The sequence below is a fragment of the Sminthopsis crassicaudata genome, chromosome 2 (assembly GCF_048593235.1).
Source record: "Sminthopsis crassicaudata isolate SCR6 chromosome 2, ASM4859323v1, whole genome shotgun sequence".
Lineage (NCBI taxonomy): Eukaryota > Metazoa > Chordata > Mammalia > Dasyuromorphia > Dasyuridae > Sminthopsis > Sminthopsis crassicaudata.
Genome location: NC_133618.1, coordinates 656,193,644 through 656,209,457, shown reverse-complemented (window position 1 = coordinate 656,209,457; position 15,814 = coordinate 656,193,644). Strand labels below are relative to the sequence as shown.

The 15,814-nt window shown below is 50.2% G+C and overlaps 1 protein-coding gene across 19 annotated transcripts in view; it reads right to left on the bottom strand.

The window, feature by feature from the left end:
* The window catches only part of CAMK2G (calcium/calmodulin dependent protein kinase II gamma), a 58,924-nt gene that overhangs the window by 5,843 nt on the left and 37,267 nt on the right, over window positions 1-15,814 (bottom strand). For 9 of the 19 annotated variants that reach the window (XR_012487179.1, XR_012487180.1, XM_074296799.1 and 6 more), the window contains exons 13-18: window positions 13,725-13,787; window positions 12,427-12,470; window positions 3,574-3,636; window positions 1,870-1,914; window positions 1,405-1,453; window positions 279-395 (exon numbers count right to left, since the gene is read on the bottom strand). Coding sequence is in view for 17 of the 19 variants with exons in the window: in XM_074296799.1 (XP_074152900.1) it covers window positions 279-395; window positions 1,405-1,453; window positions 1,870-1,914; window positions 3,574-3,636; window positions 12,427-12,470; window positions 13,725-13,787 (381 nt within the window). In the remaining 2 variants the exon portion in view is untranslated. The remainder of the gene's footprint in view (window positions 1-278; window positions 396-1,404; window positions 1,454-1,869; window positions 1,915-3,573; window positions 3,637-12,426; window positions 12,471-13,724; window positions 13,788-15,814) is intronic. The other 10 variants (XM_074296809.1, XM_074296810.1, XM_074296813.1 and 7 more) reach the window with 3 other exon arrangements.

Here is a 15,814-nt window from a genome sequence, read left to right as displayed (position 1 = left end):
TGAGGATGCCCCTGCTTGTCTCCCACCCCCCTGGCCTGGCCCCTCTTCCGCCTCCTCCTAAGCTGGGCCTTGAGCTTCCCGGGGTCCGGGGCACTGTCCCTACTTGCCTCTCGGAGCCTCCGCATCTCCCCCCAACCTGGAGCCCCGCCCAGGGCAGAGGCCGTGCTCCACTGCTGGCTAAGAGGGCAGCCCCAGGCCTGGCTCTGTCGGGGGCCAGACGCGTCAGTGGGAGGGGAGCCGGGCGACTGGAGGGGAGGGGAGCCGCGCCTCCAACTTACTGGCTGAGGAGCCGAGAGAAGGCTGGGGCTGCATGCCTGCTGAGGGGGCTGTTCTGTCCCGGGGGCTCCGTCCTTCTGACCCCAAGCTGCTGCGATCCCCAGTGCGGAGCTGGGCAGCTAGCCGAGCAGGGGAGGGTGCCAAAACAGACAGAACAAGGCAGGTGAACACGCAAGCCAGACGGGGACCCCAAGCCCATGCTGCTGCCGGGCACCGGCCCCACCCCAAGCCACTGCCTCTGCCCCACCCCGCTGCGGCCTGCACTGAGAAAGGTGGTGGAGCTGGGCTCGTGGAGAGCCCAAGGACTGCATCCCGAGAACCCCCGAACCGGAACCGTGGAAACCCTAGTGCTGGGCCGCCCTCGGTCCTGTCTCCAAACCGCTCTCCCCAGAGGAGACAACCAGCCCGAGAGCCGGGGAGCGGCTGCTTCCAATCTAGCAGCATACTTTGGACTCCATGGTGCCCGCCCGAGACCCCAAAGTCCTTCCTTTCATGCGAAGCCCCCCATTTCTACGCTGGCCTCTAAGGTTCTGTCCCATGTACTGGGCTCCCAGCGGCCAGTGGCCCTCAGGTCTGACTGGAGCCATGTCGAGGAGGGAGCAGGAGCCTCAGGGCTCAGGAAGCCACCTGCTCCTGCCTTTGGCTCCATCGTGCCCCCCCATTCCGACTGAGAGGAGACGGGTAGTTCTAGGTCTGGAGTCTCCTGGAGGAAGGGTGGCAGAAGACCCAGGGTTCTCCCACTCTGTCAATTGTTTGTTAACCAGGTCTTTCTCTCATTCCTTTTTCTTGCTCTAACAACCATTTTCAGGCCTCCTTGGCTTTGTCAGGGAGGGACAAATTCTTGTCTGACTGATTTCTACAAGGACCCATAATCCCATGTTCTAGAACACTGGTCTATGTCATCCCCGAGGCACTATTTAATTTCCTAAAACTCATCATTAACAAAAGTCTGGCAATTAGACAGGCTCAGGAAAAATCCCCTCAGGCCTGGGAAGAAGGGAAAAAAGAAAGGCTCTGGTTCAACCCAGCTGGCCTGTTTCCTCCCTTTCCCCCAAGACCGGCTGCAGAGAGACTGAAGCTGTCCCTCCTTTCCCCAGTAACGTTCTTCCTTTCTCCCCTCTCTCTTACCTTTGAGATCTTCATCTTCAGTGGTAGTATTACAGCTTTCTGTGGAGCCCTGCCAGACAAAAAGCGCCCGTTACTGCCCGTCTAAGCCTCCGATGCTGGGAGGAGAGAAGGGAGGGGGAGGCAGCTCCGCGGAAAAGATGAGAGAGCAATGAGTCCCCGAGCTCTCCTGAAACTTCATCCTCGCCCACCTGAGGTACAGTGGGGATGGCCAAGGAGGAATCAGAGCACAAAGACACTCCTTTCTGAGGGCGAAATACGGCTCCTCCAGGACATCCAGCCCCCAAACCCAGGCTGGCTGTCTCCATTTCAGCCCAGGCCCTGCTGGAAGTGGAGGGGAATAAACCCTCCATGTCCCTTCCAGTACAGGGCCCAGGGAAATCATCTAACTCGGATCCCGCTTCCCCACTGGTCCTGTACTGAACCCAGGCTGAGAGGGAGGCAGGCGGGGCCGGGGACCACACTCACCTTGATCCCGTCTGTTGCATTGTGTACCACGGTGGTTTGGGGTTCCTGTGAGAGGAGAAGAGGGGAGTTGCCCTCCTGTCTCGAGCAGCTCTTTCCAGAGGGGCTCTCTCGTGTTCCCTTAGGGGCACTGTAGTAGCTGCCTGGCAGGGAACCAATCCCAAAGGAGCAAGCCCTTCATTCAACCTCAGCTGAAGGACCCTGGCCAAGTTGGGCTGCCCAAGGGGAGCCTGGGAAATCCTGGGTTTAATGGCTAGGAATGGGTACTGGAGAGCTAAGGGGAGTCGAGGTCCTAAGATGACAGATTTGGAGCTGACTCGAAGGTCTTTAAGGCTACCTGCCTCATTCTACAGATGAGGAAACAGACTCAGAGAGGCTGGGACTGGCCAGGGCGCCAGCCAGTGGTTTCTGAGTCTGGTGTCTTCCTGACACTAATAGGTTCAAAGCGCTATCCCCGGTACCATGCTTCCTCTCCATGTCTATACGAGAGAAGCAGCAGGGACGAAAGGCTCTAGCTTTATTTTTTACTTCACTATTTTTGTCTCCTTGAAAGACACTCGATCTTCAGAACCCAATGGGAAGCGGCCCCAGAGAAGTCAGGAAGCTGGAACTGTAGCCAGGGGAGGGCTCCCCGTGGAACCCCGGGGTTCATAGAACCCGGGGGCCAATTAGACCCACAAATACAAAGGTCATTCTGGCCAAGGCTCCTGGTCCGGAGGCGGGCAGGCCTCTGCTCCTGAATCTGGTGTTCCTTCAACTACCTCACCAGGGAAGAGGAGAGAGCTGAAATGGGGGGGTTCGGAAGGAGGGCAGAGGCAGAGAAGGCTGCCCCATGCCCAGTCCCCGGGCACTTATGCCTTCTCCCGGTCCCTGTCAGAGCTCCGGAGGGGGAGAAGGAAGGGCTTGCTAGGATCCCTCAGGCCAGGACAGCACAGTTCCCTCCTCAGAAAGAGACTTAAAGGAACAGGAGGAGGGTTCCCTACCTGGAAGGGAACTGAGGAGCTAACTAGTCCAAGATCCTCATTTTTACACAAGGAGAGACTGAGAACCACTGAGATCAAGTGATCTGCCTGAAGTCACACTGGGACGAAGACCTGAGTGCCCTCAGGCACTAGGCCAGATGAGCTCAGGCAAGCCATTTAGCTTTTCAGCCTCAGTATCCTCATCTGAAAAATGGGTATAACAATCACATCTCTCTCTTACCAGGTCATTGTAAGGATCAAATGAGAAAACATATCCAAAGTACTCTGCAAACCCAGGAGGGTTCGAAGTGGTGGAGCTGGGATTTGAAACCAAAATTCTCCTGACTCCACCGCTGGTGGGCAGGCCAGGTCTTCCTCTCCAGGAAGCCTGCTGGCTCTGGAGCCCAAGTGTCTTTGGCCACACTAACTTCCTATCCCTCCCTCCCCAGAGATGCCCCTCATGGCCCTGGCCCTCTGCTGAAGAGGGATCTAGCTTCCCTTCCATCTCCCCTCCCCAAAGCAGCAGCAGCAGCAGCAGCAGCCATGATGGGATCACGGAGGGAGTTGGAAGCAGGGTGGGAGGCAGTCCATGAGAGGGAAGGGGAGCCATGGTGAACAAAGCTGCTTGCTCTATGGGGGGATGGAGAAGCTAAGAGAGGGGAGGGAGGAGAAAAGGCAGCCCCTGTGGGGGAGGGAGGAGGGCAGGGGAGGCAGAGGCGGGTGAGAAGCCGGAGTCAGGAGGTACCATGGCTGTCTGCAATGGCGCAGGCTCTTGGACTGGGTTTACGAGACTGTTTTTGTTGTTGCTCTGTAGTTAAGACAAGAAAACAGATGGTTTAGTTCCCCCAGAGTTAACCAAGGAGCCCAGGTTCTTCTCCCAGACCTCCCTTCACCCCTGGCCCTGGCCCCGGTCCCACTGGAGCCGGGCCTGAGGCAGTCTCCACACTACTGTGTAAATGGGAGCGATGGTTGTGGAGATGGGTGAGAGAGCAGAGGGGAGGCCGTGGGGCCCCCAAAGTCAGGAGGCCAGAAACTCCCAGTGTCAAAGGAGTCTCTGGGAAGGAGAGCCTACAGTCCAGACTACTGGAGCTCCTCTTTGGCATTTCCTGCTGGTACCAGGTACCAGTTCTTCTCACACATCAAGGAAACTCGGGATTCTTCTCATTGTACAGAAGGTAAGAAGGCTTTTTATTCTGGGTCACAAAGAGATAAACCATGACCAGAATCTGAACGCTGTTTGGGGCCTACTTCCCTTTTTCCTCCTGATAACTAAACTAGCCACCCTACGCCACAGACTGAAGCCTCGATGGAAAAGGAGAGCTGGATGGTTGTCCCTGAATTAGGAGAGAGAGAGAGAGAGAGAGAACCCTAGGGACCGAAGTACGCCTCTGGGCTGTGATTTCACTAACGGCTGCCAATTCTTGTCATGGGGTCCTAGGTTCAAGGCCTTTATCTATTGCCTCAGAGTGACAACATAAGGCCGTTCCACTCTGCTTGGTAAATGTTAGAACAAATGAGACACTGAAAATGAAAGGAAACTACCAAGAAGAGGTATGTACAATCTGCAAGCAGAATTCCCGGGATAAGGCAGGGGAGTGCAGACAGGCTAACAGGAGCTAGGACGGCTACTGCAGTCACGGCTCTCTCCCAAGTATTAGCTCCCTCTTACCACGTGGCAGATGGGAAGCTCAGAAGGAAGATATCCCATGCTGTATCTCCAGTGTCCAAAGACAGACACTGCTCTTCCACAAGACCATGGCCAGTTCTGTGGTGGAACAGATGGCCCACTGTCCCTTCTCTATGACCACTGCCCAGGTGCCCCATCCGGGCCTCTTTCAGTTCTGCTCGGAGTCCTTCAGAGAGCAGCCTCAGTCGCTGCGCAAGCCCATTCCTCAACACAGAGTCAGGTGAGAAGTGAAGCAAAATCTCTGACACTCAGTGGTTGCTGGAAAGAAGTCTGGGACCAACATACTCCCTACACCTTTGCAGTTCTCTATCATTATGCTGGGAGGAACGAAGTGATTCCCTTTCTCTTCGGTCCTGGGACCTCTTTTGTGGGGTCCCCTTGTACCAGATCCAAAGCCAACAAGAGGAATGTTGGAGGAATATGTGAATGATCATTGACTTTGTTAACACAGGGAACTCAAGCAGCAGGAACTTCCTCTGCCACCACAGGTTGACTTGAAATTATAAATTTAGAGATGGAAGGGACTTTTAAGGTTATCTTGCCCAACAACCTCATGCTACAGATAAGGAAGTTAAGTGATCCAAAGCCATATAAGTGATATGTGGCAAAGATGGATTTGAACCTAAATTCTACCCTTAGGTGGCTTTCAATCCCAAGTTCAAGGCAAGGATTTTCAATCAAGGCAAGGATTAGCACTGAAGACTTGGGACCACCTGTTACTAGGGAGCCACAGAAATAAGACTATGTGCTCGGTCCCTTGATTGGAGGAGGATGAGATCTCAAAGGGGGTATCAGGGATCCCTTTCATGATGATCCCGGCTCCAAGCTCCCCCTATCCGCAGTCAGCAGAGAATAAAGTTTTTTCAGTCAGAGCTGAAAATCCTAGATTTACTAGAAACAGCCTGCCCCCTCATCTCTGTACCCCTCACAAAATTCCTCCTATAAAGTGGGCTAACGCCAAGCCCACTCTGGTGAATGATAACATCATCATTCTCTTAGGGCGAGGGAGCAGAATCAATAACGTCCTTCTGCTCTCCATCCAGAGCCAGAACTAACAGAGGAAAGGGATCTTCATCCAAGCCTCTCATTTTAGTGGCTGCATCTGCATAATTTCATGGTGCTCTTGTCTCACTGGATCTCATGGGAAGATAAAGTGTATCCTAGCAAAAGGTTTCTTGTTCTACCAGACTTTATCCCCTTGGGGAGGGACGGGAAGGACCAAGTCCTAGCATTCACAGCAGGCCAAAGAGCCAAGAGAGCCGAGAACCACCAAGTGCCTTGCTCTGTTCCTTGGATGAGTGTCCGGAGGCTGCCCCACAGAGAATCCCATTTCAGGAAGGGCTGCCTGTGTCCCTGGCAGGGACCAGAACGCACAAACTTTTCTGAAGGAGAGTAAGCTCACTCTCACTGTGCTACACCAACCCTCTGCGGACCAAGGCCGCCTCCTGCCCGGGCTGCAGCCCAACCCCACTTTTTAGGGCTCACTCTCCGGCCATCAGGGCCGCAGGGAGGTGATAATGTCCCTGTGCAATGGCCCCGCCTGCCCGCCTGGGACAGACACGGTGGTGATGAGCACAAGCAGGCGTGCATGGCATGAGAATGAGGAGGCATGGCTGGCAGGCGGGCGGGCAGCACGGGGCGGGCAGATGGGTGGGCAGGCCGGGCTCACCATCAGGTGCACGCTGGAACTCGACTTCCTTTTCTGGACACACCACGGCAAAAGGGAAAGAGAAGGGGAGAGAGGACATGAGAGAAGAAGCACAAAAACGCCTCGGATTAGTGCATTAGAGCAGGGGCTCCGTACCGGGGCAGAGAACGGAAGGAAGGATGGCCAGGAGAAGGGTGGGATTAACAAAGCACTGGAATGCCCACAAAGGCACACACCCACACAGACGCCCTGAAAGAAACAGCCCGGAGCAGGGTGCAGACCAGACCCAGGCCTATCCCAAGTGATGCTGGGCACTGCAGACGCTTTGCAGCTTACCTTTCAAGACCCATTTTCTACCTCTACTTGTCCTGGTCAATCCCAAGTTCCAAGCGGACTGGCCAACGTGCCCTGTTCCTCTGTGACACTCCGTCTCTCATCTCTGTGCTTGTACAGCTGTCTCTGTCATGGACCGGAACGCTCTCCTTCCTCCTCCTCATCGAGTTTATGATTCCTTTCAAAGCTCAGCAAGTGCCCTCTCCCACTTAAGCCTGCCTTTTCTTCCTGCTATTTGCTAGCACGTCTTCCCAGAAATTATTTTCTATTTATCTATCTGTGTTTAAGCTGTCCGTTCTAAATGTCCTTTCCCAAATGAACATCAATTCTTTAAGATCAGGGACTTTTTCTTCCTTTTTTTTGGTCCTTGTTCTTTATAAAGCATAGAATATGTGCTCCACAAATTCTTGTTGAAAACAAGAAGCACTACATAAGCTACCATTATTCTTCTCACCTCTTCTCCCAGACCTGTGGCGATGGCCGCCTCTTCTTTGTCTCCCTGTTGTTACCACATGTGACAGAAACTCAGAGCCCTTCTCCTGACCCAGTCCTACCTGGTGACTTCTTTCCAAAAACCTTCAGGGAGACATAGTCGTGAACTATTCAAGGCTTCTGACTCCTGCCAAGGGAGAACCTCCCAAGAAGAGAAATCTACAACTCTAACATTGGGACAATCACCATTATTTCAGAAGTTTGGATTTATAAGACCAGTGAACATACTTGGATATTTCAATCAGATCTATGGTCCCCCAATGCAACCCTCTCTGCATCTACTCGTCCTTCCCTAGCCATATCTTCCCATAAATCATCCAGAGTCTGTACAATGTGAGAGAGGCCTTCTTCTAGATCTGATTTTTTTTAAGGTTATCATTCCATCCATCCTTGCTCTCACACCACATGACTATCCCACTTTGTTTTTTTGGTTACCACACTGTTCTGATGGTATCTTTTTATAACGTTCTGCATATTTCCTCATCTAAAACATACTACAGTCTTTTCAGTTAACCACCAGATATTTATCAAGGGCCCACTAGGTATTATGAGGCCCTATGTGCTGAGCAATGGCCATAAAAAGACAAACATGAGATAATCTTCTGCCTTCATGCTGCCACAATTTGGAATTCTTTCATTATTTCTGGATCCTATACAGCATCCCTGGAAGACTGTTGTTTTTAAGAAGATGGGCCTTTGTTTCAGAGAGAAGATGGGATTGTCAAAAGCAGCATACAATTTCTCAAAGGCAATCTGTCTTGCTTGGCTCCCGATTCAATTGAGCCCTCGTTCCAATGCTCATCTGCAGTGTCTATCATCTAAGATATACACACTCATGGATACATACTAAAATGCCTGTCTGTCTTCCTGCAGAGCACTATCAAACTGGACACAACCTTCAGCCACTTGGATTTTTTGCTATCTCTATAGTTTGGTTGAAGTCTTTTGAGTGACTAAAGGAGGCTCTGAAATGTTTTTAAGTTTGAAATGATCAGCACAATGGCACCTACCAACAGGTACATCTGGAGGATCCCATTATCTATAAGGAATCCCTTTTCAATTTAGACTTCATGCAGGATGCCCACTGGGACAAAGTCTGAAAACTGAAGAATAACTGCTTCCCTGTTTTATGCTTCATAGGAAACTAATCATCAAAAAAGTTGCAAAATTCTCTTTTAATATCTCTCCAAGAATTTTGTATAATTTAAAAGTATAAATGGTAACCACTTGGAAAAAATGTAGTCAGCTACAAAATGTCATCTGTGAAAGTTTCATACCTTTATCAACAGTGCCTTAATACGTGTGCAGATTTTTCTCATTAGATTTCAGAATTTTTCCATTTTGTCATCTGTTTATCATACCCCTTCCAGTTTCACTCATTAGTACATTGAGGAAGGTCTCACATAATTGGATCCTCGCTATTGTTTTGCCCTCCTTTGCTTCTCAAGTATCTAATGAAGTGATACTTCTCGATATCTTCCATCTTCATCCTTCTCTTAAGAATTTATAAATGTTTATATTCTCAACTTCTGTTGCCTTTGGATCATCTCTGTGTGTGCTAGGCAAGATCAAATGTTTGCTTACTGAAGTGGTTTCTAGGCTCTATAAGTCTCCTTACTGTGGCAAATGACTTACATTGATTAAACTTCCTTAAGAAGACGGTGACAGTTTGTGTTGATGTCTGTGTTTTAAAATCCATTTCCCATTTTTTGGCATCAACAGCTTATTGAAATAGGTCCAGTTGGAGCTGTGTACAATCCCATGCTGTATCTTTTCATTCCTTCTAATTTGGTGTTGATTTTTATCTTTGTTCTAACAAGCCAACAGCTTAACTCTACAGTTTATTCAGAAATGACTCATTTTGGTAACTGGTTGATTCGTGTCTGAGAAGAAAATCAATTTCATTTTTTGAGATGTAACTTGGTGCTCACCATATTCTAGCAGCTCCTGGCTCTCTTCTTGAAGAAAAAATATTCCTGATATATAGACTCAATGCTTTTGCATAACAGTAGCTGACATTTATATAAGCGTTTTGAGCTTTTCAAAGCCTTTTATAAACATCATTTCATTTGGGCTTCTCAACAATCCTGAGATTTACCTATTAAATACAATTCTTGTATTTATTTTGCAGATGAAGAAGCTAAGGTTTGTAAATGTTAAATAACTTGTTCATGGTCACGGGGACATGCTGCTTCCCTACGCAAAGGCAGACTACAAATCATCAGTTTCCTTTTCTTACTCCAGAACCATGTTTTACAGCATTTTTTTTTTTTTTTTGCTGTCTTCCTTTATGTTGACTATTATATTGAATTCACAAAGTGATACAAAGTGTTTATGTGAAAATGGAGCATTATATAGACTTGAAATCAGTAACAATGAAATCACTGATTGTTACAAAATGTTTACACTGATTTTATTTGAGTCAGATCATAAATTTCTCTTCCTGTTTATTCTCTACAGATGCCGAGGCTGCCATTGTCTTTGTGATGGCCTTTTGGCAAATGCTTAGCATTGAGTACTAAAAATGAGGTGACCAAATATCCCCTTAAGTGATAGCTCCTGTTCCCTACAGCCCTACATTAAAACCAATCTGGCCAACTCTTTTATTTGCCTCCCAAGATGAGCTGGAGAACCATTCACCTGCAACTTTCTTCCTTATCTGGTTTCATTTAGAACAAGAATATCCAGATCAATATATTTGGTTCCTCCAACTGTTTGTCTACTCACTGGCTACTGGACATAGCTACGGGACAAGGATCCCACATTTAGGACGCCAAGAGCAATATATGCAGGCTGTCTAAAAACTTAGCTGCTTCTACTCTCTCCCTTTTCACTCTTCTGCCATTACAAAAATGGAAGCGGATTCTCACAGCACAGAGAGTCATATTGTATCCTTCTTTGTTCCACAGATTGTCATGGTCAAACAACGGCCACCAATGGCTCAGTGTACTGGTGATATAATTCTTACTTGACCAGGATGATCCTTGGAAAGGATCTTTATACATATCATGGTTACTTCTTTCCAGATACTATGCTTGTCTGTGCTAAAGCCTTGTGAAGCCGAATGGATTTCTCAAAGTTATTAATTTGGTCATATGGAACACAGCAGACTCGTTCATTCTAATATGCTTAAAAAACACTATTATACTTTAATACAAACATAGTTATCGATAATTGCCAGATTTAAAACGATCTATTATTTAGAGCCATACATAAAGCAATGTGAACCCTCGTTAACATTAGATATCTCACTACTTAAATCTCTGCATAATCTAACTCTAGGTTTTTCTCCAGACCAAAGCAGACCATAATTTTCTAACCCCTTGTGAGCAAAATTTAGAAACAGAATCTTTCTGGGGCATACATGTGGCTCAACCACATGTATTAGGCTAGTCTGAGATCAAGAATCCTTGCAGAACATGGTTAACCTCTACCAGATTGCTTGCTATCTCAGAAAGCAGCAGGGAGAGAGAGGGACAAGAATTTAGAATGCAAGCTTTTACAAAAGTGAATCCTGAAAACTATCTTTGCATGTATTTGGAAAAACAAAATACTATTTAAGAAAGAAAAAGAAAAAAAAAAGAGCCCTTGCAGAGAGCTTTTGTATAGACTCTTATCTCCTTTTCCAGAATGTTAGCCATCTACTAACAACTTCTCAGGTGAAAGGTCCTACTTGTCTTCTCCAATTTCCTGCTTTGTCCCTGCTTCCTCTTTCTTAGCTACAAATTGCTTTGTGTAATAAATGGTTGTTGACTACAAGGGAAATAGGAGATGTCCTGGATTATAGGAGACTCTTGGGGACCCCTAATTGGTACTTAAGAACCCTGCCTCATCTGATAATCTGTTCTCGCCACCCGAGGCTCTTGGATCAAACCTGATGTCTCCATTTCTCAACTCCACTCAAATTAGCTGTCTCCTCTCCATCCCCACACAAGCCATCTTTATTCTTGCTCCCATTCTTTTGCTTATCTTCTCTGTGTTTTGCCAGAAATACTCTTTCTCCTTCCCCTTGCCTGTGCAGAAGGTTGCTGTTATTTATTCACTGTAGTCATCTGACTCTTTGTGACCTCCTCTGGGGTTTTCTTGGCAAAGATACCAAAGTGATTTACCATTTCTTTCTCTGGGTTATTTGCGTTACATGGGGAAACTGAGGCAAATAGGATTCCATGATTTGCTCTGAGTTACATAGCTTTGAGGCTGGAATTGAATTCAGGGAGATGAGGCTTTCTGACTCCAAGCACACTTAGCTGCCCGTCTGTACCGGTCACTAGCACTTAAAGAGAGCTTTAAGATTTATAAAGCATTTTAGATATGTTAACTCATCCTAGGGAAGTAAGGTGGATCCCACTTCCTCTGGGAAATCTTTTTCCAACTCTGGCGGCCCACAGTGATCTCTCACTTAAATGGACCCTTCAGTCCCGACCATTTTGTCACATAATCACTCTGCCGGCAAGTGGTTCTTCTGCTTGACTAAAGGGCATACTACAGAGCTCCGGAGTAAATACTCAACATATCTGTTGCAAGTGGCTTTGGCTAATCTCTCTGCCAAGTGAATGAAGCTCAAGCTCCCTGCCCACCTCTGGCAGCTTCTCCCTTCTACTACCTGGGCTCCTTCACCACCTTTCCCCCTTTCCTACCCAGCATCCGCTCCTCCCCTGATATGTCCAAAGGGTAGCAGTAGTTCCAGACTCCTGGGGTGGAGTACACGGAAGCAGCCATGCACACAGAATTAAGGCAGAGTAAAAGGACGGAAAGGGGAAGAGATGCACGGTCATATCTCAGGTGCAGAAACACCTACGTGTGTAGGGAAAAGTCCGGCTCACACATGTTATACCCTTGGGCGGTCTTGTGGGTCAAATTTCTTCACAGCAGCCATCACCAAGGCCCAGTATGGCACCATTTCTGCACAAAGCCAGACCCTGGGAATCCCTTTGCTTTCTGACCATTCTCTCATCAATGCAGAAAGCTGGCCTTTCCCTGCCCTGAGACCCCATGTCTCCAGACACTTGTCTGGGTAACTCACAGACCAACCCTCTTTTTCTCTTCTTGGTTCTGCATGGAAAACTGACTCACCAAAGCAGAATGGGGAAAAACATCAGTCACACATCTGTCTCTGCTATTTTATGCAACACTTAGTCACAGCGAGGTAGTTCAAGAAATTAACCAAGTCACCTAAAAAGGAATCCTAAAGACAAAAGGACACTCCTGGAGGAGGCTCTCCTAAGGGACACCTGAGTCCTTTAGAGGAGAATTTCCTTCCCTCAGCCCACCAGACCCTGCAGCCTCAAGGCAGAAAAGAACTTTGACTCATCCGGAAAGTAGCCCAGGCCTGGGATCCTGGGAAGAGAGGGGGAAGCGGACGGGCAGACGTCCCTGGGTGGGTGCAGTCAGAGGGAGATACTAGCGTCTCTGGCCCGAGGAGCAGATGGGAAACCTACCTTCACACCTCCATCTGACTTCTTGTTCAAGAGGCTTTTGGCAGCTGTGAAGACAAAGCAGAAAATCAGGACTCCGGCAGCGTCAACCCCTCTCTCACTCACTCTCTCCAATCGGAGTTCCTGCCGGAATGGAAAGACCCCAAGTGCTTGGGGCCAGGCAGAGGGAGAGCTCCAATCACGCCCTCTGGCCTTCTCCTGGTCCTCAGAACCTGCGCAGTGTGACTGACTGCCCTATGGAAGGGGCCTTCATGCCCCTGGGCAGGGAGGGAGGCAGACTCGGAGCTCACCAGGGGCGGGATTCGGGACCTAAGGCCCAAATCTCACCGCCGGGGGACAAACCTCCACTGCTTTCCACTAGGAAATGCTCCCTCTCTGGGGAGAAACCATGACTCAGAAAAGGCCCCATGTTAATTAGGAACACTCTCTCCAGCGACGTGTAACCCAGACCCTGGGGGCCAAGCAGCCGAGGGGAAGGGTCTAGGTAAAGGCGACGTCCCGTCTCCCTACACTTTACCGAGAAACTCGGGAGCGCTACGCTCCGAGGCTACGAGACGTGTAAGGCTTCCTCAAGAGAGAAGTCACAAAGGAAAACAGACATGGGGACAGACAGACAGACACCGACAGAGACCAGTCTATGGAGAACAAGCAGAGGGGCTCGAGCCTCGAGGAGGCAGCGATGTTCACGCCCAGCTCCCCCAGCCGTCTCCCCAGGGTTTCACCGCCTCGCCTCGCCTCACAGGAACAGGAAGGGCTGGGCGGGACGGCAGAGAGGTTCGGGGAGCAGCAGCGGGCCTTCAGGACCCGAGGAAGGTGGCTGGCTGAGAAGGGTGCAGGATGGGAGGGGAAGGACCAGCTCTCAGGGTCTCTGCTGGGCTCTCAGGTGGCCCGGCGGGCAGGAGCGCCATCCCCTCAGGCCACAGCCACGCCCTCGCCTGGCCCCCGTGGGCCGAGCCCGCCTTGCCATGGAAGTGGGGCCAGCCTGTCCGTTCTCTCCCCGGGAGGGGCCGAGAGCCCCGCGTTGGGGGGCCCGACCAGCCCCTGTCCCTCGCCGCCACCAGCACGCACCACACGGCTGGGAGGCCCAGCTCCGTGTCCCCCAGGCTGCAGCCCCCTGAGAGTCAGCAAGCGCCCGGCATGCAGAGCTGGTTAGTGGGCTCGGAGGATGCCAGTTAGGTGGCCCGTCCTGCATGCCAATCTCAGCCAGCAAGCATGGGGGAACCTCCCGATGAGCGGGCCGGACATGCTGGCCCTCCCGGGCGGGTGGGAGGGGGCAGGCGGGGAGGACTCATGCCACGTACCTTGCCCGGCCAGGCCGGCGGCGCTCACGGCGGCCAAGGCGGGGGCGGAGCTCTGCCTGCCAACTGAGGAGATACAATCTCTCAGTGCTAAGAGCCGCCACGAAGCTCTTGGCCAATCAGCAGCTAGCATGCCTGAGCGTGAGGAGTGGGCCCGAAGAAGGCGCCCGCTCACGGCCCACGCACGCCAGGGCCAAGGGCATCGTGGCCAAAAGCCAGCCGAGCTGGGAGGAGCGGGAGCGTCTGGGGAAGGGCGACAAGGCAGTCGTTGCTCCTAGGCAAAGTGGGGGTGGCGCGGAGGTCCGGGGGACGTAAAAACCGCCACATGGAAGGAGGCTCAACCCACCCCCAGAGAGACCCCACACGCACCGAGCTCGTCGGGGAGACAGACAGGCCCACGGAAACGAGACAGGGCCGAGCCCGGAAAGCTGGGCCGTCCTGCTGGGCTCCGGGCTCTGAGACTGGGGAAGAGGCTCCTAGCAGAGAGGAGCTCCTCGGCAGGGAGAGCCAGGGCTCCCTGGGGCCGCGCTGGAGCGGGGAGAGCCGGCCCCCACGAGGAGGCCCTGCGCCATGGCCCGGCCCTTAGACAACCGCGGGCCTCCTCGACTCCCTCCTGGCTCCCCAAGTACACGGGCTTGGAGCAGATGGAACTCTGGGAGCACTCAGAAGAGAAGGAAAGGGAAGAACTGAAGCTTCTACCGGCACAAACCCTGCTTACGACCAGCCCGGATCCCCGTTTACAGCACCCCAGCCAAGCTTCCCCCTTCACATCTTCCTTCTCCCTGTATTCAGACTGTCCGGCCCTCGTGCCTGTGACTTATAATTCCACCTCTGCCACTGAGCTTCAGGGCCACCTTTTCCAGGAAGCCTTTGTGGACGTCCCCTCTGTCAGCAGCTTCCTCCTGCCTCCAAATACCTGCAATTTTCTTCCTATGTCTATCTGCTAGTCTTCTGGTAGAATATAAAATTCTTTTTTCCTTTCTTCTTATTTATTTTTAAAACTTTCTGTGTCTATCTGATAGTCTGGTAGAATATAAAATTCTTTCTTCCTTTTTTTTTTTCCTTTCTTCTTTTTATTTATTTTTAAAACTTTCCTTTCTATGTCTATCTGATAGTCGGGTAGAATAGAAAATTCTTTTTTCCTTTTCCTTTTTTCTTTTTATTTATCTTAAGAGCTTTTCTTTTGATATCTATCTGATAGTCTTCTGGTAGAATATGAAATTCTTTTTTTCATTTTAAAAAAAATTTATTTTTTCTTTTTAAAGCTTTTTATTTTTATTTTCAAAACAGAACATAAAATTCTTAAGTGCAGAAGTTGTTTTACACTTCAGTCTTTGTACTGGCAACACCTAACTGAAGAGTACCTGTGACAAAGTGGTGCTTAATCCAGGCTTAACTGATCTCCATTCATTCCAGCTTCTAATCAAGAAAAGCTCAGGGTCCTTCCCTTATTAGGCAGATTAAACAGCCCTCCTCATGGGAGCTCCTGGAGACAGGATCCGCTCCGTGCCTATTCCAGGGAACAGGGTAAGGAGAGGTCAGCCTGGAGGGCCTCCAGAGGGGTCAGCTCAATGCCAGGTTCAAGGCCTCTTTACTGTCTCCTATCTTCCCCTGCCCGAGGCAGCTCACAGGCCAAAGAGAACACAGAACAGAAGACACAGCAAAATTCTAGGGCTCCTTTAGGGAGCAGAAACGCCTTCCCTGTCCTTACCAAGAGCCTGTCCCAGAAAGGGTCAGCCTCCCTCGGCTACCCTAGAAGGAGCACCGAGGAGCTGACCCTAAAGGCCTGAGGCCCGAAGGTATCCTCAAGCCATGAGAAAGAACAGAATTACGCCTCAGCCTTCAACATAAAAACGCCACTGGGGCCGTCCAGTAATTTCTGCATGACCGAATTTGGACATCAGAAGCACTGAGTATTAGGGGCTGTAGGAGTCTACTTAAAATCCCGAGGAGGAATCAGCTCGACTCATCCTTAGTCCCATGGTTGTAGAACTGCCAGAGAATTACTCCTCAGATGCAGAATACGACAGAAACGGCTTCCAGGATAACACGCAAAGAAGGGAATAATAAGATTCCATCGTTAAACAGCCAGA